This window comes from Serinus canaria, chromosome Z, assembly GCF_022539315.1.
Source record: "Serinus canaria isolate serCan28SL12 chromosome Z, serCan2020, whole genome shotgun sequence".
NCBI lineage: Eukaryota > Metazoa > Chordata > Aves > Passeriformes > Fringillidae > Serinus > Serinus canaria.
Genome location: NC_066343.1, coordinates 42,817,603 through 42,844,561, shown reverse-complemented (window position 1 = coordinate 42,844,561; position 26,959 = coordinate 42,817,603). Strand labels below are relative to the sequence as shown.

Genomic DNA, 26,959 nt, shown 5'->3' with positions numbered 1-26,959 from the left:
TGTTATGCTCCCTCCATATTAAAAGTGTCCTGCTTCTGCAGTTCATTGTCACATTAGCTGAGTTGTGTAAACATGTTTTTCCATATTTTTCATGGTGTTACTCCCTCCTCTCCCGTATTTCCAATGCAGATGTGTTATGTTTCAGTATACAAGCACTTAAAAGTAGTGAGCATCTCAAGAGAAATTTAGTACAACTTTCCTCATTCAACAGACATTCACTCATTCAACAGTGACTTGGGACTTGTATTAAAAAAAAGATAGTCTAAGCTGGAGGCAAGGAGAGGAACTAAACAACCCGATGAGAAGTGACCAGATTCACCACTCTTGCTGTGTCTTGGGCATATTGCAAGTTTCTGTTTAATTGCCTTTTAAAATATATTCCTGCTCTTCTTTGCAGGCAAATGTTTTCTGAGCTGCCAGCTGAGTCATAAGAAAGAAACCAAAAGAGATTTGATGAAATATGAAACATGCTCATTAGCAGCAGTTTTCCTTGCTGTTGACAATAAATTCCACGGGAATGGTTTATGTCTTTTTATACCTTCCCTGAATTGTAACACAACCCCAAATCCTCCCTCAGCTCTTGAGAAACTGCTGAGATGTAAGCTTGGAAATAAAAATTGATTGACATGCAGCCCAAAGCTTTATAAGCAGTGCGGAAATTGCAGGTTCAGCCTCACCAAAATGCATAAAAGCACCAGTGTTCTTGTTTTCCAGGTTGGGAATATGTTTGTTTATACTTATTTCTGAGACCACTGGAGTTAATCACCCGCAGAAGACAGAGAAATAGAAACAGACGTCTCTCCATGGGACTGGAGAATGCCTCTTGCCTATTTTGTAAAGTAATCATAAACACTGCTGGTGAGGGACGTGATAGGCAGTATTTTACTCCCAAAACCACACAAATCCTGCCAAGTATCCAGAAACTTAATGAAGCAAACTGCTGGCTTGACCATAAAACTGTTCAGAAAACTAACAATCAGTTGCATTCTCCCTATTCATACCTAACACTTTCCCAAACCTGACTGTATGACTGTTTCACCTAATGATCCGTACAATAACAAAATGCATTAGACTATTATTTTCTGTTATTTACAGCCTTTTAGCTGGATTTTTTAAAGGCCAGTACACAGGGGTTCAGAGCCTCAGCCTAAGCTGGTAAATGCATGGTCTGAGCTTAAGAGGAAAGAAGAGCAGTGTCCTTCCTTCCCTGGGCTAACTGTTCCTGAGCAGTGTTCAGGCTTTTCTGGATTATGCCAGCTTTCAGGGATGCACCAGAGGATGCAGGCACCAGCAGGACCCAGCAGGCTTTTGGCTCTTCTCTCAGAAGTTTGAAGTGGCCTGTAAGTTACTCCAGCAATGACACAGAGGTAGTTTTCCCTACTAAGGAATGCTACTGGGCTAGTCCTAGCATTGCACTGCAGCTTGTGACCGAGGCCTCCCTGGCACCATCATGTAACAACAGACTTGCCCAACCCCTGTGCCAGGGCTACAAGTATTTACTAAGCCTCTAAAAACAGCTTTGCAGGCAAGAAAATTAATTCTGGGCCCAAAGCGCCTCGAGAGAGATAAATTAATGAAAAATTTGAGTTTTCTCAGCTTTCATCCTCTGAACAGTTTCCAGTGAGAACTGTGGGTGGCTGAGACACTCAGATGTTCTAGGATCACACCCTAAATGAGCCAACCTACTGTTTCCTGTCTTTGGTCCAATTGACAAAGACCAGTTGATGCCAAGGATGCTGCAGACCGCGGCATGTGCCTGCTCCCTGACCTGTTCTCCTTTCTCTCCCAGCTGGATGGTGACATCCTGGTCTCCTTGCACACGGAGCTGTGGTGGAGGGCTGCAGACGCGGCGAGTGACGTGCCAGCGCCTGACAGCGAAAGGCAGCTCTGTCCCAATGTCCAACGAGGCTTGTGCCCAGGTGTCCAAGCACCCTGTGGACACACAGAGCTGTAACAGGCAGCCCTGTGTTGAGTGGGCAGCCTCCTCCTGGGGCCAGGTAAGGAACAAAGTAGCATTCCAAGGACAGTCCCACAGTGTGGGCTGGAAAACAGAGACAGAAAATGAGGGTAGAGGTTTGTCAGCCTAGTAGCTTTAGGTTGTAGTTTGCCAGACACTAATTTGTTCAGGTCCTTCTTTCTGTATGTGATGCGCAGCCTGCTTGGATTTCTGTAGCTTCTCACAATCACTAGGAAGGAGCATGAGCACACTCATGACCAGGGCTTTTACTGCAGACCCCTGTGTCCTCCAGCAGAATGGTCTGCAGCTCCTTGTTACAGTGATTTTTGACACATCAGGGAAATAGCCTTCTTCAAGTCTTAATTCCCCTTACCAGCCTGTGAGAGTGCTTCAGACTTGACTGGCTGGATTCAGGACTGATGTTTGTGATAAGTTTGAAGGCAGAAGGACTGTGCAATAATTCAGTTTTACAGAGTTGCTGATGTTGCCTGAGAACCCAAAAAGTGTTCTCCACTGTGTAATCCCATGGTGTTCTAAGCTAGTGATTCACACTAATGACCCCTTATTCAGCCTTCAGTTCTTTGATGTAATTTCCAGAAAATTACTTAGAAAAACAGTTTCCAATCATTGATGTAATTTTAAAATAGCAGAAATACATGTTTCATACCTATACCAAGTTATATTTTAATCAAAGGAGGGGATTAAGAGAGTTAAACTGAAATGTAATTGTTAAGCTTGAATATGTTAGGATGGCCTTATATTTGGAGAAAGTTTGCATATCTTTTGTGCTTCTCATACTTCCTGCTTTTGTTTATTGTCCTTCAATGCTTTTAAATTATTCAATGGAGTTGAGTATGTCCTTGGTTCAATGCATTCTTAGTTATTTGGCCAATTCATATGCTGCAAAATGCACAGTGAAAGTAATGTGTTGAGATTTCCTGAATGGATCATAGGCTCTTGGCTAATGGCATGAGAGCATTTAATTTCCCCTAACAGATGTATTTAAGATTAAATTATTGAAGAGAAGAGGTAATGAATCTACAGAGCAGATACAGAAATGTAATTTAAATGCTGCTGGAGGAGAGTGAGGCAGAGCAGAAAATGGCTGCACAGTCAGCCTTCAAAGCTTGCAGAGGTCCAGAAAGCAGTTGAAATCTCAATAGTCTCTGAATGGCAGTATGCACTTTATTTCACTAGCAGTTTTATAAAAATGGAACTTTCCCTGTCTTTTACCTGTCCTGAGGGAATCTTCTGTGTTTGCAGTGTAATGGGCCTTGCATTGGACCTCGACTGGCTGTACAGCACCGACAGATATTTTGCCAGACCAAAGATGGGACTTCTGTGTCATCTGATCAATGCAGTTCCTTACCAAGGTAGCTACCAAGAAATGTCTCATGTCTGAACCCACAACCCTTTTCAGACATTTTCGGTGGACGAGTGGCTTGACTGACAACTTATGTGTTTCCCCTACGTGATAAAGAGGTCATGCTGCAACCTGTACAGTATGTGTAACACATCTTATCAGGCTTATAGCCTGGAGTTCCCTGTGTATTCCTAGGAGCTTCAGGCCAGTTGGCCAAAAACTGGAAAATCTTCTATGCAGGCCAAATCCTGACTGCAAGGCTGTGCTGTATCTTCTTAAGGTGCCAGTCTTCTCACTTGTTTAAACACAAACTCTAACAGAAAAAAAGGGTTTTGTTTTCCTGCAGGTTTTGTTTTCCTGCAGATAAACTCCACTGTCAACATTGTAATGACATTTGCTTTACGTGATACAGGTATATAAATTATGACTGATCATGACTGAAGATTAATGTGATTGGCTTGTTGGCTCCCAGTCCTCCTTTTCACTGCCTGTGTGACAAACAGATATGAACCAAGTGTGCCTATACATACTCTGTGAGACTGTCTTGAATGAAAAAGAAGGGTTTCAGAGAATTGGTTCTGTTCCCACTGGCAGTAAAGCTATAAAAAGTTACAAAGTCCTGCTGGACCACACTGGTCACCACTCATTTCACCTTTCAGCAGATCTCTGGTTTGGCCCTTTGTGAAGAGGGCATTTCAGCCAAATCCCCAAACAGTTCAAAGTGTCCTTTAGCCTGGTGTTGGCATACCAGTGTGCACCCACTGAGGGTCTGGTCCTTGAGAGCAGTCCAAAACTGCTGATGCATACAGTACTCAGAGTGAATTACCTTTGGGATATGTAATGTTTGCTGTCCCTCCCTCCCCCCCTGGGGCCCACAGGCCATTGAGCACCCAGAACTGCTGGACCGATGCCTGCGGTGTGCACTGGAGGGTCAGCCTATGGACCGTCTGCACGGCCACCTGCGGGAACTACGGCTTCCAGTCGCGGCGCGTGGACTGCCTGCATGTCCGCACCAACAAGCCTGTCATGGAGCACCACTGCTCCTGGAGGCCCAGACCAGCAAACTGGCAGCGCTGCAACATCACACCCTGTGAAAACGGTACTTGGCCCAGAGGAGGGGAGGCTGAGTGGTGCGGGAATAGGAAAGAAGGGAGAGTCGTCTCTCAGAAACGCAGCACTGGACCTTGCAGTGGGCATCCTGGGGAACATCCTGCCCAGCCCTGTGCAAAATCCAGTATCTAAAGCTCAGCATCCCAGAGAGGAATGCTGCCCATTGGGGAGGCTTTTGGCAATGGTGTTAGTGCTGGGATTATGTCTCCTTTCTAGCAGCATGAGAAATAATTTGTGCGGTCTTCTGGGGCAAGTTCACCCAGTTGGTCAGAGGGATGGAACACCTGTCATATGACAAAAGGCTGAGGGAAATGGGATTGTACAGCCCTGTTTTTAGGTGACCTACTTTGTGGCCTTCCAGTACCTGAAGGGAATTTACAAGAAAAATGGGGCAAGACTATTTACAAAGCCTTGTAGTAGCAGAACAAGGGGGAATGGGTTAAAATTGAATCAGATTAGTTTTTGTTTAGATACTAGGAAGAAATTCTTCACTGTGGGGGTGATGAGACAGTGGCACAGGTTTCCCAGAGAAGCTCTAGATATTCCATCCCTGGAGGTTTTCAAGAACAGGTTGGATAGGACTCTGAGCAACCTGGTCCAGGCATCCCTGTCCACAGCAGGAGGCTTGGAACTACGTGATCTTCAAGGTCTCCTTACAATGCAAAACATTCTATGATTCTATTATTACTTTCCATTAATGGTACAAAAGGACAAACACAAATCTCAACCAGACTTAACGGCTGTAGTCCAAATCCAGTGAGTTAGGTGGATGATGGGAAATCCTGCAGGCAAGACTGCTTTCTTTCAGATTACAAGCAACAAATTTGGCCTGCCAAGGAACTAGAAAAGTTACTAATTTAAAAAAAATGAAATGAACAAAAGAGAAAAGACAATGTGCTTGTTTGGAAATTATGCTTGCATCTGCTATTGTGCAAGCTGGTTGCCTTGCAATCATTGCTGATGCAGTAGCAGAACCCACATGTGCTTGCCTATATTCACACCAGCTCTGATGCTTCCTCTCAGCTAAGTGGACTACTAGGTCCAAACTCATGAGTTTGGGGGGCTCTAAGGGAAGCTGAAGCAATGAGGGAGAATACAGGTATCAAGCAGGTCCTTTGCTGACACTCCAGCCTCTTTCTGCTATACAGAAATGTCCCAAATTCCAGGGTCTTGCAGGGATACTGGACAGTTTTCCAAACTAAAAAGCAAGAGGCTGTGGGCCTTAAAAACTGTGCAAGGGTACCAGAACATAAGCCCTAGAGGAGTTCAAAAGGTGTCTTAACATCTTCATGGTGGGTGGTTTCTGACCTGTGAAAAACTCAGGACAACACCCAGTCAACTGGAGTGGCACTCCCGCCCACTGGTTCCTCAAGTGTGCAAAGCTGGCCAAAGTGTCTCTGGCTACTCTGTTAAAACAAGTATCCAGTTTAATTTACTTTTTCATCTTTGATTTAACCCTTAGGAAACTGCTAGAGCCCCACTAAGATACTGGTAGGTGACAAACTGACAGTGTTGGAGCAGCTTCAGAAGCCCTTTCCCAAGGCTCTGAAAGTAAATTTTTCCAACCTTCATTGATCCACATTCGGTCTTTGCTGCATGTCAAGCTCATGCTCACAGTAAGAGTTCCCAACACAAAGGTTCCCTTGGCTACCCAAGGACACATGTTCTCAGGTGAGAAATCCTTTGTTCATAGTTTCATCACCATTTCTTCTTCTTGTTTCCCCTTTGGCAGTGGAGTGCAGAGACACCACAAGGTACTGTGAGAAAGTGAAGCAGCTCAAACTCTGCCAGCTCACCCAATTTAAATCACGTTGCTGTGGGACTTGTGGAAGATCTTGAAGACAGACGAGATGAAAATGGAGGAACAAGGGGATCACAGCCTTTTCTTCACCAAGCAAAGGCTTTTGCAGAAAATACAGATGGATGGAATGATCTTTTTCATTTTATTTATTTATTTCCCTTTTAAAAGAAAAAACTTTAACAAATCATTGTAAAGGGACTTGACAAGTTTCCCCTACTATGAATCTGGGAGACAGAATGCAGATAAACATGGTCATGAGGGTCAGAGTCAGAGAGACCCATGACACCAAGAAATGGGTATGAGAGGAGTGGAGCTTCCCCTCAATCTGTGTACATGCCTGCAGGACACACCAAGAGACAGGTGAGGAAGAGGATCAGTGTCAAAACCTAGCATCATATTACAGAATCACAGAATTATCAAGGGCCAGGGAGATCTTCAGGGTTATCCAGTCCAACCATTACCAGCGCTGCCATACCCACCCTTAAAATATCCCTGGGTGCCACATCCAGACTCTTCTTGGACACTGCTGGATATGGTGACTCCACCACCTCCCTGGGCAACTTAATCCAATGCCCAGACAGTTTTTCACTAAATATTTTTTAAAATATCTAATCTGAGCCTCCCCAGCTCAATTTGAGGCCATTTCTTCTCATCCTGTTGTTTGAAACATGGCAGAAGAGGCTGACCCCCACCTCATTACAACCTCCTTTCAGGCAGTTGTAGAGAGCAATATGGTCACCCCTGAGCCCTCCTCCCAGCTAAACAGCCCCAGCTACCCCAGTTTTTCCTTATAGAATGTGTCTTTTAGATATTTCACCCGTTCTGTTGCCCTTCTCTGGATATGCTCCAGTGCCTCAATGCCTTTCCTGCAGTGAGGAGCCCAGAACTGAGCACAGGATCTGAGGTGCAGCCTCACCAGTGCCAAGGACAGAGGGACAATTACTGCCCAGGTCCTGCTGGCCACACTATTGCTGACACTGGCCAGGATGTCATTGGCCATCTCGGGCACCTGGGCACATGCTGGCTCACATTTAGTCAGGTGTTGACCAGCACCCCCAGGTCTCTTTCTGCTGAGCAGCTCTCATCTCTCTTAGACTACCTTGAGAACACAAGCACATGAGTTTGCTGTGTAAGCTTATTTCTTACATCCAAGTTTGGAAGCATTTTTAATTTCTAAACCCCTCTCTCCTTCCTACACCAGGCAAGAGTCATCCTTGTGATCTTTGAGATCTGGTGTCTGGAGAAGTTGAGCAGTGTTCTGTAACATAAGTGGATCTAAAATACACCTGAAAATGTTTCTAGTTTGAGCTTGTAAGGGAGGATTGAGGATTTAAGGGTTGTCCTCAGCACAGAGGTGTAGTGGTTGATGTAAATAATTACCCAGCAAAAGGAGAATAAGTATGATGACAAACTTAAGTACAAACCTGCAAACACTGTTCCCTAGAGAGCACAGGCAGGAAAGATAGAAATTATATGTGATCAACAGGAGACACTTTGCATACTGCATCCTGCTAGCACTTATTTAGAAAAAAAAAAAAGGTACTGCTTCCCAAAGTTCTGGTACTTTCAGACCTGGGGTTTTGGAAAAGAACTTGAAGTGGGTTTTCTATTTTGTTAACATGAAATTTCTCTTTCCTGGCAGCCAAGCCTTTTGGATAACTGGTAGGAAAAAAACTTTATTCTGAATTTTCATGGTTGTTACTACTCAGTTGAAACAGAATTACTTTAGCATCAGCCCCATTGGACTAATGCAAATAATTTGTAAGAAACTTGCTCCTCTCCAGCTGCCTCCCACAGCAAAACAGGTGCTATAAAGCAGATCTTTAAGTCCATGTATAACACCTTGAAGATACAGTCTAAAAAGTGAGTCTCAAACATCACACTCACAGCAGGATTTTGCATGCAGGCCATGATTCTTTCCTTCTGGCCAGCTGCTGTGGATATTCAGCTAGTGAAGTGCTACATGATATTAGTTCCTGGGCATTCTCTGCTTGCTCAGGAGAAAAAAAAATAAAAATAGAGGAAATCTATAAAGAAAAGAGTTTGGAATTTAGAGGAGAACTACCTGATCTCAGGTTTTGCTTCAAGACCTTCTCTAAATGAAAGGTTTGGTTGTGCCTCTCCTGTAATTCCTGCTGGGGCTAGTGCCTTGTGGTATATTTACGAAATGCCATTCAAGTTCTGCTATGCTACAGCTTTCATGGTATGTGGATTTTTCAGTAAAACTAGGGTCCATTATTGAGGTCAGTGCCAGGTTCATGACATTAATCTGTCTCAGACTGGCTTACTTCAAAGCACGTCTGGCAGTGAATGCTCTTGGTAGAAATGGGTCTTCAAGAAATAAGTATCAGTGCAAATTTTATTTAAAAAAAAAATCAGAATGACTTTCTGTGTATGTAAATGTATATCTTTTCTGTATATTTATTAGGATTTCTTGTATAAAAAGTGCAATATTAATAATTGTACATTATTTTTTCTAGATAAAACTATTTTGTTTTTTAATCTCCCCAGAATTTTGTTCCTCTGAAATCAACAGCAATAGTGTATTTCTCTTAATTTTAATAGCACTTGCATTTAATTGGGGATCTGCTTCACTGTGCACAGAGTGCTTTATAGATAATGACAAGAGGGAGGCATGATGTTTTTAACTTGTGAAATTATAATTATGCATGGAATGAAGGACAATTCCTTAATAACATAATAATAGCAATGATGATGATGACGATGTGATGGATATTTTTGATACATTAGGTAACAAAATGCAGCATGGGGAAGTATTTTCTATTGTGTAAAAGCAAAATATATTCAAGCTATCACATGTTCTATTTTAACTGTGTAACTGAGCACAGGATGAACACAAAGGATCTGATCTGGTGGGGCCACTGTGTTGTCTCTGCACAGTGTGGATTTAATTTCACATGTCTGTCTTCTGAATTGTGACTTGGCAGCATCTCAGTAATATAAGGATTACTGGTTATTTTTTAAAAGGATGCTTTCTCTAAAGAGAAAACAAAACAGCAAACTTGTATTTATATAACTTTTTGTACAAGTAATGCAGCTTACTTATTTAATTACAGCTGTCTGACGTGTTGTTTTTTAATCTTAAAAACAAAAGCCAAAGTAGCAAAGCTGTTGGAGTTCTCTGTCCTTATTCTTGATTATGATAGCAGCACACACCTGTTACACAAAGTACACATGATGTACCTGCCGTGGGGAAAGAGGAGATGTCATATCTCCTTTTTAAAATTCTTCGGACATTAGGATTCTTCAGACATTCCTTCAGAATGGAGGTATCTTGGATATATGTTTTAATTCTCCATTTGCCTTATTTTATTCTTATTTGCTAATGGCTTATCCCTATTGCTCTTACAGAAGTATAAAGCTGGTCCAAGGACCAAGAAGATCAATAAAAGTGTACTCCTTTTTTTAAGTAGCAATGCTTCAAGACATAACTTTCCTTAGCTGTGGCTTAAAGAAATACCAGTTAATTCAGTCTATCCTTACAGGTTGCTGCTGCCTTCAGTAATGGACCTGCCAGCTACCTGAAGCTTCAGGTGTGTGTGCAGAAGGAAGTGTGGTAATGGTCTGAATTATGAAAGGAAAGAAGAAAAAAGTTAATAAATATTTATTCTTAACAAAGAAAAAAATAAGAGGTTTGGAAACTAAGCAGTAGCCCTTGTCAAACAAAAATATGTCTCTGCTAAAAGGGAACAGCAGTTTTGCTCTGATTTTTTGACAGTTTCCCTTGTACGATGTTTCTGCAGATGTTTTTTAGGTACCTAAACTGCAGGCAAGTGACACCTTACACAGACAAGCAAGTCAAAGACCAGACCTAAGACTTCCAAGCAACAGTACTGAATGCAATGGGAGTTTCATCATTCACTTTCAGTCAAACAAGCGTAGAAGCCAATGTGTGTGTAAAATGAACAGGTTTCCATATGTTCTCAAAAGAATAATTATTGTCTCTTATGGCTTTAGTTACTACTCAAGTCAAAAAGCACTCACAACCTTAAAAGCAATCTTCCAGTTTTGCTCTCCTGACTAATTTTCCTCACAAAAGAAAAACAGTTCTGGACCAAACAGAAGGATACAGAAAGGTTCCCCACCGAAGATCTGCTCCCAGCCTCTCTAATGTGACAAGGAAAGCACACTGAACTATTCCAGGCATCTGTGTCTGCATGCATGATCTCAGAAAATAGAAGCCATAGCCAGGGTTTTCCAAAGTAACCTCTAGCTAGAAATCTTGTTCCTGCTCTCCAGATGTAGTTATATGGACTGCAGGTGGAGCTTGCTTAGTTTTTAAGTTAGGATTCTTCTTGCAAACTCCCTTTTATCAAACAAAAAGGCCTTACCATTTGTTGGGTGCACCAATGTAGATTCGTAAATAAATTTGGTTATTCTAGATCAGCATCACCTGACACCTCTATTTGTAGAAGAACGTCAACCAAAAGCTTACTCTTTTCCAGATTTTCAGAACCATAAAGTTCCTCAAAAGTTTTTAATGTCAGCTTTCAGTGAGTGTCTGATCATTTTAGGTAGCAGTTGAGTAAATAATCTGCATTAATTCAGTTACATAACTTTTAACAGAGATGCTTTCAAAGCCTTTTGAATGTCAAGTTTGCTCCCAGACCAGCAGTGTATGCAGGTGGGAAGCTCAGAACTGCTAATGCTAACTCTGGCTGTACATATCAACTGCAAACCACAGCTTGGGGATCATTGATTTAACTACTCCCTTCATCCTCTTTTTTAAAGTTATACATATATATATATATATATATACACACATTTATCGACAGTGTTTTCTATTAACTGTCCAGTTTTGCAGAAAGTAAACCAAAATGCCTGTCAAATACTTGAATTAGCACAAAATTGAAGGAGGAGAAAATCACATCTCCTTCTTCTACTGATCTTACACATTTCTCACACCAAAGCATATTGGTTGATCACTATTTCACCTACATTTCTTTTCATCAGCTCCAGCCAACAACTCCTGTCCAGTCAGGATCAAATCTAAAATCTGGTCATATACATAGCCATTTTTAAAATTTTTTAAATATAAATTTTTCACTGAGGCATTTCAGCAATTGCAACCCAAGTTATCCAGTTTTATAAGGGGAAAAGACACTTATCAGCAACTCCTTTTCCATTTGAAATACATATTTATATTTTCACCTGCTTTTTCACTTAAGTACAATACTTGTTGCTACACCAGTGGCATCATTCCTGTCTCACAGGGTGCGTCCACATTTACCCAGACACAAAAATACACAGGGTGTCCGTTGACAGACCAGACTAATTTTGGCTAAATCCGTGAGATTTTAGGAGGGATGCAGCACAGCAGGTAGAACTGCATCAGCTGAGGCCTCAGCTGAACAGAGACTGAGCAGGAGACTCCTCTCTGCAAGCAGAGCAAGTTTGGGTTGCACTTCTCTATCCTTCCTGCTAACACACTGCTTATCTCTTAGGAGAAGGACAAAAGAGAAAAGCAAGAATTTTGTCTAGGCTGTAAAGCCTTTGCAAAGAAAGGCTTTGTATTTGTGTAGCTATAAATAAAATGCTGTTTTATGCAGCTAAAGAATGCTGTTTTGTGCAGCTAAAAGGGAAAGGGACACCAGAGGGTTGGACTCTGGTTACATGTAAATAGTCTTTTTCTAAAGCAGTGGCAGGATGTTAACAATTCAATAATAAGCATGTAGTTATCCCCACATGCTTAGGATGACATGGGCGTGGGAAACCACTCACTACTACCACTACACTCTGTAGTGTTATAAAGTAGTCTTCTGCTTCAAGATCTTGCATGGTTTGTATAAAAACTCCTTAGGGACAGTGGGAAAGCTCAATAATGGACCAGAAGGATCACACCCAAGAAGCCATGAACAGCTTGCTCTCCACTTGAGGAGCCAGGACGGATTTCTCTTCTCTTAAGGAAGTGCTTAATGGTTGGACCGAGGAATAGTTTATTTTGGGCTATAGGCAGACTTCCCCCACCCTTTTCAACATGCTGGTTGGTTTGGGTTTTTTTAAAGCATAAATTATTGGTTTGAATAAATAGCCAATAATGTTGGTGGATGCTTGTTAAAACACTTCACCTTCTGAAACACTCCTGGAGTCAGTTTTCAAGTAATGGCATACAACCTCGTGATTTGATTACCAAAAAAAGAAAAATCTCACTGTTAACCCACTACACACAAATAATAGAAAATCAAGTCCAGCTGTGCAGGGAGGATCTCACAGGCTTTTTTTTTTTTTTTTTTTTTTAAGCAGAGAGCAAAGCAGTATGCTTTAGGCTGTGTAATGGTGTTAGGCAGTGCCACATGAGCCCTCTCACCAGTCTGGGGACAGTTCTCACCAGCAAGCACAGAACCAGTGAGCTAGTGGAAACAGGGAATACAGAGATGAACACAGCATTGCCAGTTTTAGAGCTACTCTATTCCGTCTCTTCTGAATGCAGACAGAAACCTCTGTGGGACAGACATGCAACCACATAGAGAAGTGAAAATCATATTGCCCCAAAAGAGTATTTCCCCAAAAGACCATAAGAGGAGAACAGGTCATCAAACAACTGCTTCCAAAGGGGGAAAGAGGCAGGGAGACATTGCTACACAAGGGAGAAGACTGATTTTTAGAGGAATCAGCCGAAAGTGAGCTCTGTTCAGAATATTCATTATGGAAGTTTCCCATCCCAATGAACACAGTTCTCTGCCTGAATGCCTCTTCCCAGCTGAGATAACACAGATGCCTCAGGGAGATCATATCTGTGCCTCAGGAAAGATATTTTTTCTGTCTTTCAAAGAAAAGTTTGCTTTTTCACACTTTAAATTCAGCTGCTTCCTGTCTCCTGAATACCATGCCCAAGATCTGTATTGCTTCCCTCTGTGATATGAACACACTCAGTTCTTGCTGAAGCATACCACTTATCTTTCAAGTCCTGAAACACTTGAGGTGCTGACAATTTACTCTCCTTAGTAATCCATGGTGTTGGGTGAAGCCCTTTTTAGAATTTGTGCTAAAGTTTTCACAAATTTGCCGCTGGTTCATATTTCTAGACTGCAAGTACATAATTTACTGATTTTTTTTGACGTCTCAACTATTGCCAACTGCAAACCTCCAGATGAAATGCCTCCTGCAGATGTAAGGCACTGGGGTTGGTATTCCTTGCAGACACAGGTGGTTGAAAGGCTGATATAATACAAGTCAAAACTGAATCATTATTTATCTCCCCATTATTACAGGTAACTTCTGGGGTTGTTTCATTTTGTTTCTCACTGAGAACAGACAAATTAATTAATTTTGCTCAGCTTTTTCCCAGAGAGGAACTGAAGTGCTGCCTACCTCCTAGCTATGAAAACATTCACAACCTTCTATTAAGCTGCTACGTTTCTAAAATTTTAATTTGCACATGTCTCCTTAATTCAGCTTTTGTGCTTAAGGCTTGCCAAAAAGACTATGTTTTGCCTGGGGATCAGTAGTGCTGGTGAGTACACCTCTTGTCTATTTTCAGGGAGGCAGATAGAAGCTATTCCTCCAAGCAGCCTCTGCAGTGTACATAATTAAACTGTCCCTGTGCATAGGTAACACTGACAACAGTCACAGTGTAGTAAATTACTTTGACAGTGAGGTTTTTAGTCCATTATTACTTAGCACAATCCTCAACCCTGCCAAGGACAAAGTCCCTTTGTTTCATCCTTTCATTTTGGTCTTTGAAACACTTTTTGATAGTAGGCTTTGTACTTCAGCCAATGTTTAGGTATTGATGCCATTATCCATTCTTTAAAAGTAGGGTGTTGACTACAGCTGTTTCCTTCTTTCCACCCATTTGTTTACTGAGTGAGAAGTGTTGTGCTGCATCATGAGTGCAAGGTCACAGAACCACAGGACAGGTCAAGTTGGTAGAGACCAAAGGGGTTCATCTGGTCCAACCTCCCTGCTCAAGCAGGGTCATCCCAGGGCATGTGGAACAGGATTGTGTCCTGAATATCCTGTGTGAGGGAGACTCCACAACCCTTCTGTTCAGTCAGTGCTTGGTCACTGCACAGCAAAGAATTTCTTCCTCACGTTCAGGTGGAGGTTCCTGTGTGTCAGTTTGTGCCTGTTGCTTTTTGTCCTGTTGCTTGGCACTGCTGAGCAGAGCCTGGATCCATCCACTGACACCCTCCCTTCAGATACTCACGGACATGGATGAGGTCCCCTCTCAGTCATCTCTGCTCAAGGCTGAGCTGGCCCAGCTCCCTCAGCCTTTCCTCCCAAGAGAGATGTTCCTGTCCCCCCATCATCTTTGTCACCTCCACTGGACCAGCTCCAGCAGCTCTGTGTCTCCCTTGTTCTGAGGAGCCCAGAACTGGACACAGCACTCCAGATGTGCCTCACCAGGGCTGATAAAGGGGCAGGATCACCTCCCCCACCCTGCTTGCACTGCTCTTCCCAGTGCATCCCAGGACACCATTGTCCTTCTTGGCCACCAGGTCACACTGCTGGCTCATGGACAGCTTGCTCTCTGCCAGGAACCCCAGGTCCTTCTCCTCAGAGCTGCTTTCCAGCAGGTCAGAGCCAGCCTGTGCTGGTGCCTGGGGTTCTTCCTCCCCACGTGCAGGACCCTGCATGTGCCTTTGCTGAATTTCAGACAGTTCTTCCCTGCCCCTCTCTCCACCCTCTGAAGGGCAGCACGGCCCTCTGGGGTATCGGCCACTGCTCCCAGCTCTGTGCCATCCATCAGTGAGCTGGCTGAGGGGGCACTGCCCCTTCATCCAAGGCACTGGTGGAGAAGTTAAACAATACCAGGCCCACTCTTGAATCTGGGGGGCCAAAGGCAGGCAGCTCCCTACTCTCCCATAAAAGAGGCAAGATCTCTACAGAGCACCTGAGAGGTTTCTGAACAAATTCTTTCTTATCTAGCACTAGCACCTGGTGCTGCCATGCATGCAGGTAGTTTCATTCTCCTCCTCCTCCACTATGTCACTTCAAAAGCAATTACACAAGCCTGTAGTGCAGTTCAGTGACATTTTAAGCTCTTTCTACTTCCCTATTACTGAGAATGTGATGACTCTAAGAAAAAATTAAATTTAATTGGCATGAACATCAGGTAAAATTAATTTCTCCTCATCTTTATCCATGAACTCATTCTGCATGAAAAAAGTAACCAAATCCTGTGTACTGTAGAGCAGCCCAACTTCATTTTCTGTGTTAAATATTTCAATTCTATACTAAATTATAATTATATAATGTTCTGTATTTCTCTTATGCCGATTTTCTAATGACACTACCTAATTCCAATAAAGTTAAACTTTAGACACAGAAAATGTTGCTTTACTTTAAATGCACTACTGAACAAAGGGAGGGCTGCCAAGTCAAGTCTGGGCTACCAGATCCATGTGATTGTTCACTGACCATCTGCACCCAAGTTGATAACAGCATGTCTTCATCATGCACTCATTCAGGGAAATTAAATAAATGGGTTTTAATCTTACTAAAATACTGATTTTCACCCAGACAGGTAATCCTTCTGATTTAGCCCATCATGCAGTCAGACAGCATTAATGTTATTATCAAAAGAGGGGCAATGGGAAACCATGCAGCTCTAGGAGAACAAAATGTGAAACAGCAGCAGCCCAAGCTCTAATCAGCCTAAACTTCTGTTGAACTACACCTTAAGTCACAAAACAGAAATCACTTTTTTCTGTAGTGTTATCATATATTGTTTTCAATAGAGGTAAAAAGCAGAAAAAAAGAAAAAACCCCAAGCCTGTGTCTCATGCTCTGGAAGTGTTGGATTAAAACCAGTCAGGTCTGCTTGATGCTGGTCCGAGCTGGTCCACTGCATGGAAAATCAAGATTCCCGTTGTTAATGTTCAAAACCCAGCAATTACTAGTGCTAAGTGGAATATTGCATTGCTATTGAGCTTGATAAGACTAACTTCCACCTAGCAAAAAAGATCCACGCAAACCTGTAATAAAGATAAATTTACACACTAGAGTCTCCTTGTTCTGTGTTCCCTGCCAGTCACATATCAAAGAGCTGAAAGAACAGTTGGAGAGCTCTTATGCATAAAAGAACAATCTTTTCTGCAGTCACAAGCCTCAGCTATCTTTTTTCATATAAATTTTATTTCAGAATTGTCAGAATTACAGGTTGATACATAAAAGCAGAAAAATAACTAGTGGAAAAAAAGATGGGGAAGAAAAAGTACTTTCTTGTAGAAATCAAATATCAAAGAAATGCAGATTCAAAAAGACTGGCTGGTAAAATAGGAGGAGCCTGAAAAAAAAAAGGCCAAACATACTCTAGGTATAATACCTCACCACGGGTGAGTGAATATTTTACAGATTAGTGAATTTCTGCAGGATGTGTGAAGTCATCAATGACTGCATAGTTTGGACCTTCTGTTCAGCGTAATCTGTAGAGATTTGCTGCATTTTTCCTTTTGCAAGGAACATAATTTTCATTGAACTAGGACTTACGTTTAGAAAAGGCCTCTAGGACTGATTCAAGGACTTCAAGTGAAGCAGAACCACTCTGCCCCTAAAGTATTGTTCCAGTGGCTTCCCACCCTCAGGGTTAAGCATTCCTATTTTCAGATGGAATGTGTTTGGCTTTAACTTGCTATCACTTAAAAAGAATTTCTGTCCCAACAGGTTTCATAGCTTTTCCAAAGTTTTAAAATACCTTTACACAGAAAATTATCTTCCTCTTTAAATGCTGCTTTATGGTCAGACACAAGCCTTTCACGGAACCATAGAGTCATATATAAATAGAATACCCTGAGCTGGAAGGGACCCACAAGAATCATCAAGCATGCAACAGCTTTAGCTAGCACTTGAGCTAAATACTCAGGAAACAGCCAGAGCTGCCAGGAGTAAGGGAGAGGAGGATTTAGGAAAGTAGAATGTGCTTAGGAAGTCAGGAAGTTTCATAGTGCTAATAGAACACTCGTATGCCTACAGAAAGCACTTTGGACAAAGAAATGAACAGTTAGGGTCAGAAGCTTAATAATGGCCTCATTCAAAACATAATGCAACTCTAGCTGCTGGCAGAGCTGTAGCAACATTTCAACTCTTTGATGTTTCTGGTGCCCATCCATAACCCTGAAGTGAAGAGCTTTTATTGGAAAAGTTCTCCTACAAGGTGTCAGCCTAGGGTGGCATCTTTGGCACACAGACCTCCCATCTGAGAGCCTAGTTCTGGACAGCACAGTGACACAATTTATGAAAGTGCAATATTCAATAATATTTAGGCAGTAATTGTACCTTTTGTATGTGTCTTTGGTGAGAATACTGAAAAAGGCCAGATCCCAGACTTTGTTATCCAGCAATGACTTTTACATGTAACTTCAAATCATGCAATTCACCTGTTTTACCTCTGTTTTATGGACAGAGCTGAACCCCCTTTACATAAATAATAAAGTTTGTTACTAAGAGATATTTCTACTACTGTCTCAGGAGGAGGAGATCTCTTAATTAATAAGCAAGAGTTTGGTGGGAAAAACTAAAAAAAATACAGAGAAACAAAAACCAATATGTCTTTTCCCTGGATTTTATGTTCTTCACTTGTATAAATTAACCAGAAAAAGCCAGTGCCAGGGAATTAGGTTTATTTTAAGAGTTCTCCAAATATGAAACCAGCAACTGGTTTAAAAGAAGGTACCAAATAGAATCAAGAGGTCAGCATCAGTTTTCTCAAAGATGTAACTGGGATGGGTCTTTGTAAGGGGCCAGGCATCTTTGGTGTATAACTGGCAGTGTAGGTTGTTTTAGCATCTAGGAGAGTGTGATGCTTTGGGCCTGAGCAGACAGGTTTGTAGATTTACATAACTGTGAGAGAATGAGGCCCATGATGGGTCCAAAATGTAGCCAAGAAATCTATTGGTTTTGCCGGGAAAGTCTGGAGCATGAGTGATAGGTTTTAGTCTATTTCATAGCCAAGGCTTATAGTCTTCCTTCACTATAGAAGAGCTACTAAATGGCTCAGTAACTTTATTAGGCTGGGCCAAAGACTGACACATCTTGACTGGCTTTTCATTTGGGTGCTTCCAATGTGTCCAAGTATGAATGTCCATTTTCTCCAGAGGAGGAAGATATGCATCAGGTTTTCTGGTGAATACAGGAGGCTGTAGTCCAGCTTTGTGGTTTTTCCTGAAATTCAGTTGTAGTAGAGAAAGGAAGACAGGGACTGGTTTTGTCTGGTATGGTTTTGGAAGCTTGGTTGGCTGACCAGCCCACCCCTGGTAAGAAAATTTATGTGCAGTGATGCCATCAAATGAAACATAATTGACCTTGTATATCTGAATTTTAAGGACATAATGTTTCACCAGAAGAGGTAGTACATCACAGAATCAGGATCACTAGGTTGAAAGAAACCTTGAAGATCATCGAGTCCAACCCAGCCCTAACACCTCAACTAAACAATGGCACCAAGTGCCACATCCAACCTTTTTTTAAACACATGCAGGGATGATGATTCCACCACCTCCCTGGGCAGACAATTCCAGAACCTAATAACTCTTTCCATAAAAAAATTTTCCTATTACTCAATACCGTATATTTCACTTGGTGCAGCTTTAGACTGTGACCTCTCATTCTGTCAGTTGCTGCCTGGAGAAAGAGACCAACCCCCACCTGACTACAGCCACCTTTCAGGAGTTTGCAGAGAGTGACAAGGTCACCTCTGAGTCTCCTTTTCTCCAGGCTGAGCCACCCCAGCCCCCTCAGTCATTCCCCACAGGGTTTGTGTTCCCAGCCCCTCACCAGCCTTGTTTCTCTCCCCTGGATGCACTCGAGTGTCTCCATGTCCCTCCCAAACTGAGGGCCCAGAACTGGACACAGCACTCCGGGTGTGGCCTCACCAGTGCTGAGTACAAGGGTGAATGACCCCCCTGCTCCTGCTGGCCACATTATTCCTGGTACAGGAATACACATTATTCCTTGGCCTTCTTGGCTACCAGGCCACACTGCTGGCTCATGTTCAGCTGGCTGTCACCAGCACCCCCGGGTCCCTTCCTGCCTGGGCACTGTCCAGCCACACCATCCCCAGCCTATAATGCTGCAGGGGGTTATTGGGGCCAAAATGCAGAACTCAGCACCTGGACTTGTTAAACATCCTCTTATTGGACTCTGCCCATAATTTATTCTGTACTTGGTTATGTACTCAAAGGGAGCCTTGCTTTTCTGGCCCAGATTCAGAGGTTTACAGCTTTGAGTGGCAACCAGCCCCCTGTAGAAACTGTTGTTCTGGACAATGGTAACATTTCTCTTTTGATGGAGCAAACCTATTGTTTGGTCTTATCTGCTCTGTCTTGGTTCATTGTGTAACACACAATCATCTGAAATGAAAGAGGAACCATATTGAAATTCTCAGCTGAAATCCTTTGACAACTTCAGCCATATATCAATATTATGATCATTGCATTTTCTACTTCAATAAATATTTGTTTTGTTTATGATGTAGTGTTTCACAAATCTTCTTCACAAAGAGCAGCTGTAGAATACATTATGCACTACTGTGTAAAGCCCCAGAAATGCTGTGCATCTGCACAGAAAGTTGAATCAAACAGTCCTGTACCCACTCATGCCTACAGAGACTGTGAAATACCATGAGGGAAGATTCATTTGTATTCTCAGTCTCACAGAGACATTTTCTGCAGGTAACTGAGTGGGTGCCATCCTCATGCTCAGTAAACCAGGAATCATGGAGGTGTAGCATCAAGGAAGTGCTTTTGACCTACTTCAAGCACCTTCCTGCTGCTGTGTTGTGGCTGGCTCTGAGCACAGAGTATGCCTGTGTCTGCAGAAGGCTGTTTGGATGTCTCACACAGCATCTCTAGGACAAGGAGAGCCAGACGTCCATGGTTCCACTCTAAAGGCTCAGCTGCAGTGCCAGCCTTCCTCTTTCTACCTTCTGACTTGGCCTGGTGGCTGACCCCATTCCTCAGCTGCACAGCTGGAATGCTGCCTATGGTTTGCCAAGTTCAGAGGCTTGCAGCTCACCTCAGTGTCAGCAAGCTGTGCTGTGTGGCATCTCCTCGGCCCTTGGCTTTGCTCTCCATGATGCTCCTGCTGTCAGAACAAACAGAAACTGAGAAGGAACTTGCAACTCTGTCCCAATTCTTCCTTATTGGAAAAACTGTGCTGAAATTTGCAGAAAAATTCTGCACTAATGTGAAACACTGAATTATATTGCAGAAATAGCCCATATTCCAGAAATCTTGCTATCCAAATTTATGACTAAGAAAACATTTTAGGTGGTATTTTAGGAACATTCATATGTTCCTTTCTTGACAGGATATCAGGGAAATAAATGAGGCCCTGTAATGTTAAAAGATTTGTGCTGTCACTCTAGGAATCTACAGCAAAACTGACTCTAGCCAGTGCTGAGGCCAGAGGACCATAGTTTTTCCCCTTCCTAGTAATTTTGTGCAACTTTCCCTAGAGACCATTATGGTTACTGTTAGGAAGCTGAAATGAAATAATCTTGGATCTAACCCAAGGGGTGGTTTTTGTTTTCTTTTTATAATTTTCCTTCCTTTCAAACCACACCAGGAGCCATGAGGCAAATAAGCTTCCAGCAGACTCTGCACAGGAAGGAAGTCTAGTTGTCAAAGCACTATAGAGCAAATGATGCATTTAGGGTATTTGTATCAGGATATTTGAATTCTTCAATCCAATCAGAGTTTGGCATTCCTGTTTCCCTTGGGAAGTAGGAGATGTCCAGGCACCACCACACTGGTGAGATGCTGACTGTGTGCCCGTGCCTAGGGTACATCATTTTCCTGGAGAAACAGTCCAACAGGGTGAACCAGGAACATACACAGATGTGTTTTTACAGGAAATGCATTAATAAAGTATTTAAAAGTGAGAAGCTAATGAGATTCAGACCACCTCTAAGAGGAGGTTTGTTCAGAGATCTCACATTTCAGCTGCCAACCAAGAGTTACCAAAAAACTTTTCAGGTTCTCCCATCATCTTTGTTGGAGGACACTCTGTGCGTTTTGGATGTAACAAAACACACAGCTCTTGCAAAATATTCAAACTATGATAAGCAAGTCCATCTGTCTTCAGTTTTTTTTTTAATTTATAAGGCTCTACACGTTTGGAGACCTCATAGGTGTTATGAATTTATTTTACTTAGTGTAAGCCAGCAGCACTACTATTCCTTCAAAATATGTTACAGTTTTATTGCAACTCTAATTCTTAACCATAGATATTAATAGTTTCCCATGTAGCACAGTCTTGAAAACATTAGGGGGTACAGGAGGGAATTCAGGATATGAACCATATGCTGTTGGAGGGTTAGGCACATCTCCCTGTAACCAAGAAAGGCTTAATTACAATTAGATTACATAACTGAAGATAGGCAGAAACATCTGCATGTGTAGCCTGGAGGCGATGAGAATTTTGAAAGTTGAAGTTGCAAAGTCATCTGACATGAACTGTGATAAGCAATAGCAACAACTTAACCCTACAGTGTCGTTTGGTATATGATGTGTTCAGTGGGAAAGAACATGACAATACAGTAGGAAAGGTAACTTAATACCAAAGCAGCACTATTTTAGATGCTGTTCCAAAATTTTAATTATTATAATTAATATAATACAATGTTCTGAATACTTGGGTAGGTGTGCTGGTTTTGGCTGAGGTGGAAATACCTTTCTTCACAGTGGCTGGCATAGTGCTGTGCATTGGATTTGTGCTGAACACAAGAGCTGATAATACAGAGATATTTATGTTATTGCTGAGCAGGGCTTACACACAGCCAAGGCCTTTTCTGCTTTTTTGTACCCCATGCTGGTAAGGAAGTTGGGGGTGCTTGGGAGGTTGGGAGGAGACACAGCCAGGAGAGGTGACCCAAACTGACCAAGGGGACATTGCAGACCATGTGGCATCATGCTCAGTACGTGAAGTGGGGGGAAGGAGATTGTGGACAGGCATTTGGAGTGATGATGTTTGTGTTCCCAAATGACTGTCACCTGCGATGGAGCTCTGCTCTCCTGGAGATGGCTGAACATCTGCCTCCCCATGGGAATCAGTGAATTAATTCCTTGGTCTGCTTTGCTTTTGTGCCCTGCTTTTGCTTTCCCTATTAAACTGTCTCAACTCACAAACTTATCTCAACCCACAAGTTTTCCAGCTTTTACCCTTCTGATTCTCTCCCTGATCCTGGAGGTAGGGGAGTGAGTGAGCAGTTGCCTGGGGCTGGGCTGCTGCCTTGGTTTAAACCATGACAGGAGGGATCACCAAAACCTAGCAATACTTAGAAAATAGTGCTATGAAAACTTTCAATTTTTGCAGAACCTGGGCCTTTAAGAGAACTAATTCAGTATGCAACTCGATCTTTGAGAGGGCTCGGACAAAAATTTCCATTTGCAGTGTTTGGAAAAATACGGTAAATTATAACCAAATGTGACTGTGATACCTTTTATTAGAGCTCTGGAATTACACTTCAGGTGCTGACCTAAACACTGAAAAAAGACCAAAACATACATATGTTTCAGATATGGATAAGTTAAGGGTATCTAAACACAGAAGGACAGATCCCCACCTTGCGCATAGCCACTTTTTTATTGGTTTCACCAAAGTTATTCCAATGAATACCATCTGGTGAAATTGCCTATGCAAAATAAAGTGTTCAAAAGTGTATAGAAACAGATATTCTGCACCTGTGGGTCATAGTCTTCACAACTCAAGTCATTCTAAATGGCCATTTCCTGTGTGTTTGATGTACAAACTGCAGTTTATGTTGTTGCAAACATGCACCTGCAAACATGCAGCAGTTAGAATAAAGTAAAACTTTCAATAGTTTCAGCCAGGTAATTAAAATTATGCATTCACATGCCTTTTATTCCCCAACTTCTTTCATCATTTTCACTTCCAAGAAAAATATTGTCTGCGTACATCAGGACAAATGTGCAATAACAAGCACCAGTTATAGCTATTATATTTGCACAGCAGACTAAAATGAAATACAGAAACACACAAAACTATTTATCTGTAACTGTGTAACTGAAAGTTTTCTCCCAGTACATGTGGAAGACCATTTGTGCTGCTGAAGAGGAGGGGGAAAAGTTCCCAAAGAGACAAGTCACCAAGTTAGTGCAATTGAGAAACAAGGGCATAGTTAGATGCACAGCTCACCTGCTTTACCAGCAGCAGAGCTGGAGTGCATTGTGTCTATATTTCTTGTATACATCTCTTGTACATTCATGGAATAACTCCGCAGCAAACACAGAAAGGATCTCATGCTTCATGAACTGCTCAGACCTAGGAAATTCTGTATATTTTAGACACACCTCATCCACTGAATATGTGGATCAGCTATGCAATACCAAGAATATGTTCAGTACATCCTAAAGATAAAGATCCTGTTGTTGGATCAACATACAGGAATTCCCATGGCCCTGCTTCTGCCGAGGATTCCTGTAGGCCTGTTAGGTACAGAAAGGAGGTGAATTCAGAGAGATCTCAATGCTACCATTAATGCAGTGCTGTATTACCTATTTCTGTCTGCATGATTCCTGCACAGCGTGTTAGCATTCATATAGAGAAGGAGTAAAAACTGCACAATGGTTTGTTCTGTCTTCTTAAAAAGTGAAGTTATCAGTGAAATCCTGAACAAAGCTGCAGGGGCAGCTTACCTTTGTAAGTTGTTCTTATATCCATCTTGGTCCCAGGGATATGTCTCCTCATCCTCCAGGAGAGACATGAAGATACTTGAGACATAATGTAGGCTGAGGTAAGTAAGTGGAGGTCAAATCCATATTCTCATGTCTCTTGACATGCTTTTCAGATGGTTTAGGTTTCTGTGGCAACATTTCATGAGCTATATAATCTCTTCTGCAAAGAAAAATTTCATTATTTCTTTTTTGTTCTAGAAAAAACATGCTTTTTTTTCTGGACACACAAAGAAATTAATACTTCCCCTTACCTCCACCAGCTAAGAAAGTTTGGATATGATACAAGCAGTTAGTGAAATACACAAACCTTTTTCATTTTAAAACATGGACGCTGCAAAAGGAACAGAGGCAGCTCTTAATAGCCCCAGCCAGGCCAGGTTTCCCCTTCTTTCCACCCAGCAAGGGTAATGGCTTTACACAGAGCTATCTCTGTTCTACAGTGGAATTACACCAGAAGACATAACTTCTTTTAAAATTAATAATTACTCTTTTAGAGGGCAGTAATTATAACAGCCCATCTAGTGTGTATAGGAAACAAAGGAGAGAGGCAACAACAGCCTTCCCAGACCATGCTGGACACCAGCTCAGCCCAGGCTGGGGAGGTAACATCAGAACAGTTTTACAGCAAAATGCCAGCTGGGCAAAGAAACATCAGCACGGCCAGACAGTCACCTTTTTCTCAGCTTTAAAAGAGCTACTTTAGATTCTGAGGTAATGTTATTTAGCTCTAGGACAAACCTTGCAGAACCACAACAAGACGGAGAAGAAAACTTGACCATCCAACATTCAGCATCCTGAACCTATTTCACTGCCCAAATCCCTTGGTGCAGGGCAGAGTTTGCTGCCTGGCACAAGGAAATCCACTTTCTTACATCACAAGTACTTCTCCACTGGTGTGCAGATCTGCTTAGACCATTGGCAGTCAGCCAGGAGAAGCAGTCAGTATAGGAGCTATTAAAGTATTAATATTGCAGTTTGCTTCTGGAGTGATGCTGAGTGGGCAGGAGCCCGAACCTCTGAATAGACTGTATTAGTGATACCTTTTAGCAAAATATACAAGGGTCTCAAAAGTCCGTGTCACATTGCAAAGTAGTAGGTGTAAGAACAGAAATCAGAAGTAAAAAATAACCAAGAACATCAAGGGGTCCTTATGTAGATGCCACACACGTTCCAGCCACACGGCATGCTGTTTTGAGCAATCTAAAGCAAACATAGTTTTTAAGAAGGGGTCACGAAAAGACAAGCTGAAACACAACAGGCATTCAGCATCCTCAGGAGCAGGGAGAGCCCAGTAATGGAGAGGGTCTTTTCCAAGCCAGTCGGTGCCCAGTTCCATGTTTGAAACAGTCAATATGTACCAGAGCCAAGAAATGGATCACAGGTAGGCAACACTTCACCAGAGTGATGAATTGTTTTCTGGAAATAGGTACAGGAAGAGGACGGAGTCAGTCGAGTTCTACATCAGAATGGGTACTGTGAGAGCTGAAAGAAGTCATCACTAAGCCACCTCTCCATCCTTTACAAGCCACCCTGGCTAACCAAGGAGGTCACAAAAGACTGGAGGTTAGCAAATATTACCCCCAACTATAAGAAAGGCTGGAAGGAGGGTGTGGGAACTGCAGGCCAGTTAACCTGACCTCAGTGTCAGGGGAGTCACAAAGCAGATCATCTGGAGTGTCATTACAAGGCAAGTGCAATACAACCAGAGGATAAAGCCCAGTCAGCCTGGGTTTGTGCAACGCAGGTCCCAGGTCCTGCTCGGCCAAGGTGATTGTTTTCTTTGACAAGGTGACCTGGTTAGTTGATGAAGGAAAGGCTGCGGATGAGTCTACCTGGACTTTTGTAACCATCTCCCAGAGCCTTCTCCTGAGAAACTGGATGCTCCTGGCTTGGGCAGGTGCTCTCTTTACTGGGTAAAGAGCTGCTTGGATGGCTGGGTCCCAAGAGTGCTGGTGAATGAAGTTAGATCCGGCTGGGGCCCAGCCAGGGTGTGCTCACCAGGGCTCAGTATTGGGTCAGCCCCTTTAGGTATCTTTATCAATGTGAACGAGGGAATTGCAAGCACCCTTACTCAGTTTGCAGGTAACAGCAAGCTGGGAAGGAGTGCTGATCTGCCAGAGGGTCAGAAGGCTCTGCAGAGGGATCTGGACAGGCAGGATCTATAGGCTAAGGCCAATGGCATGAGGTTCAACAAGGCCAAGTGCCAGGTCCTGCCTTTCAACCGGGTAAGTGACTGAAAACCTGAAAGACTTAATGTAAACCTGAAAGAGAGAATGTCTCACACATTTGACAGAAGAGAAACAGAATGTTACCATCCCAAGTAGATAAGATATGGTTAGAAAACAGGGTCTTGCAGAGGCGGCATAGTGCTTCTCTGGGACCAGCTTCCTTATCTTGGGTAACTATTTTCAAGAACAAATTTGAAAACATGAGACCATCCAACCCCTTCTGAAAAGTTTGAGAATAACAAGATGCACATGCAAGGACTAGTCCTTCAATAGTGCAACAGAGAGAGGAGAGGGTATGCATCCATCATCCATGCACCTGCCATCCAGAGGAAAGAGACCAGAGGCAGTACTGGGGCCCTGGCTGGTAACACAGATCTATTTTCTCTACCTCTGCTTTCCTAACTCTCCTTCTTCCTTTCTTCTTCTGCTTAAAAGTTAGAATCACTGCTGCTGCAGGCTGTTGCAAAATCACCATTGTCACATGCTGTCCAGAAAAGTTTAATCTGTGGCTGTTCAGAAAAGTTTAAATCATTGCTGCCACAGACCTTTCAACTAACCATAAGGTTTAGATCGTTCCTACCATAAGTAAAACTTTTGAATTAATCCCATGGTGTTGCTTTGCTGTAATTCAGCCCATGAGGCTGTCTGGAAAGGTGCCCGAGGCAAAGAACTCGGGGATGCAGGCCAGCATTGGCTGAACATGAGCCAGCAGTGCCCAGGTGGCCAAGAAGGCCAAGGGCACCCTGGGCTGTGCCAGCAATAGCGTGGCCAGCAGGAGCAGGGCAGGGATGGTGTGCTCATCACTGGTGAGGCCGCACTGTGCTCACTTTTGGGCTACAC

The 26,959-nt window shown here is 42.7% G+C and overlaps 2 protein-coding genes across 3 annotated transcripts in view; one reads left to right on the top strand and one right to left on the bottom strand.

Annotated features, from left to right (window-relative positions):
• Window positions 1-9,096, top strand: part of ADAMTSL1 (ADAMTS like 1) — a 392,370-nt gene extending 383,274 nt beyond the window's left edge. For both annotated transcript variants that reach the window (XM_050987189.1, XM_018918349.3), the window contains 4 exons: window positions 1,790-1,997; window positions 3,221-3,330; window positions 4,199-4,419; window positions 6,163-9,096. In XM_050987189.1, the coding sequence (XP_050843146.1) occupies window positions 1,790-1,997; window positions 3,221-3,330; window positions 4,199-4,419; window positions 6,163-6,269 (646 nt within the window). In that variant the 3' untranslated portion in view covers window positions 6,270-9,096. The remainder of the gene's footprint in view (window positions 1-1,789; window positions 1,998-3,220; window positions 3,331-4,198; window positions 4,420-6,162) is intronic.
• An 8,759-nt stretch (window positions 9,097-17,855) lies between these two features.
• Window positions 17,856-25,741, bottom strand: SAXO1 (stabilizer of axonemal microtubules 1). Its single transcript, XM_030237486.2, is given in 12 exon segments — window positions 17,856-17,918; window positions 17,920-17,944; window positions 17,946-18,107; window positions 18,109-18,329; window positions 18,331-18,387; window positions 18,390-18,537; window positions 19,331-19,465; window positions 19,467-19,518; window positions 19,521-19,544; window positions 23,853-23,954; window positions 23,957-24,051; window positions 25,524-25,741. Coding segments are annotated over 12 exon segments (1,302 nt in total).
• Window positions 25,742-26,959: the final 1,218 nt, after the last annotated feature.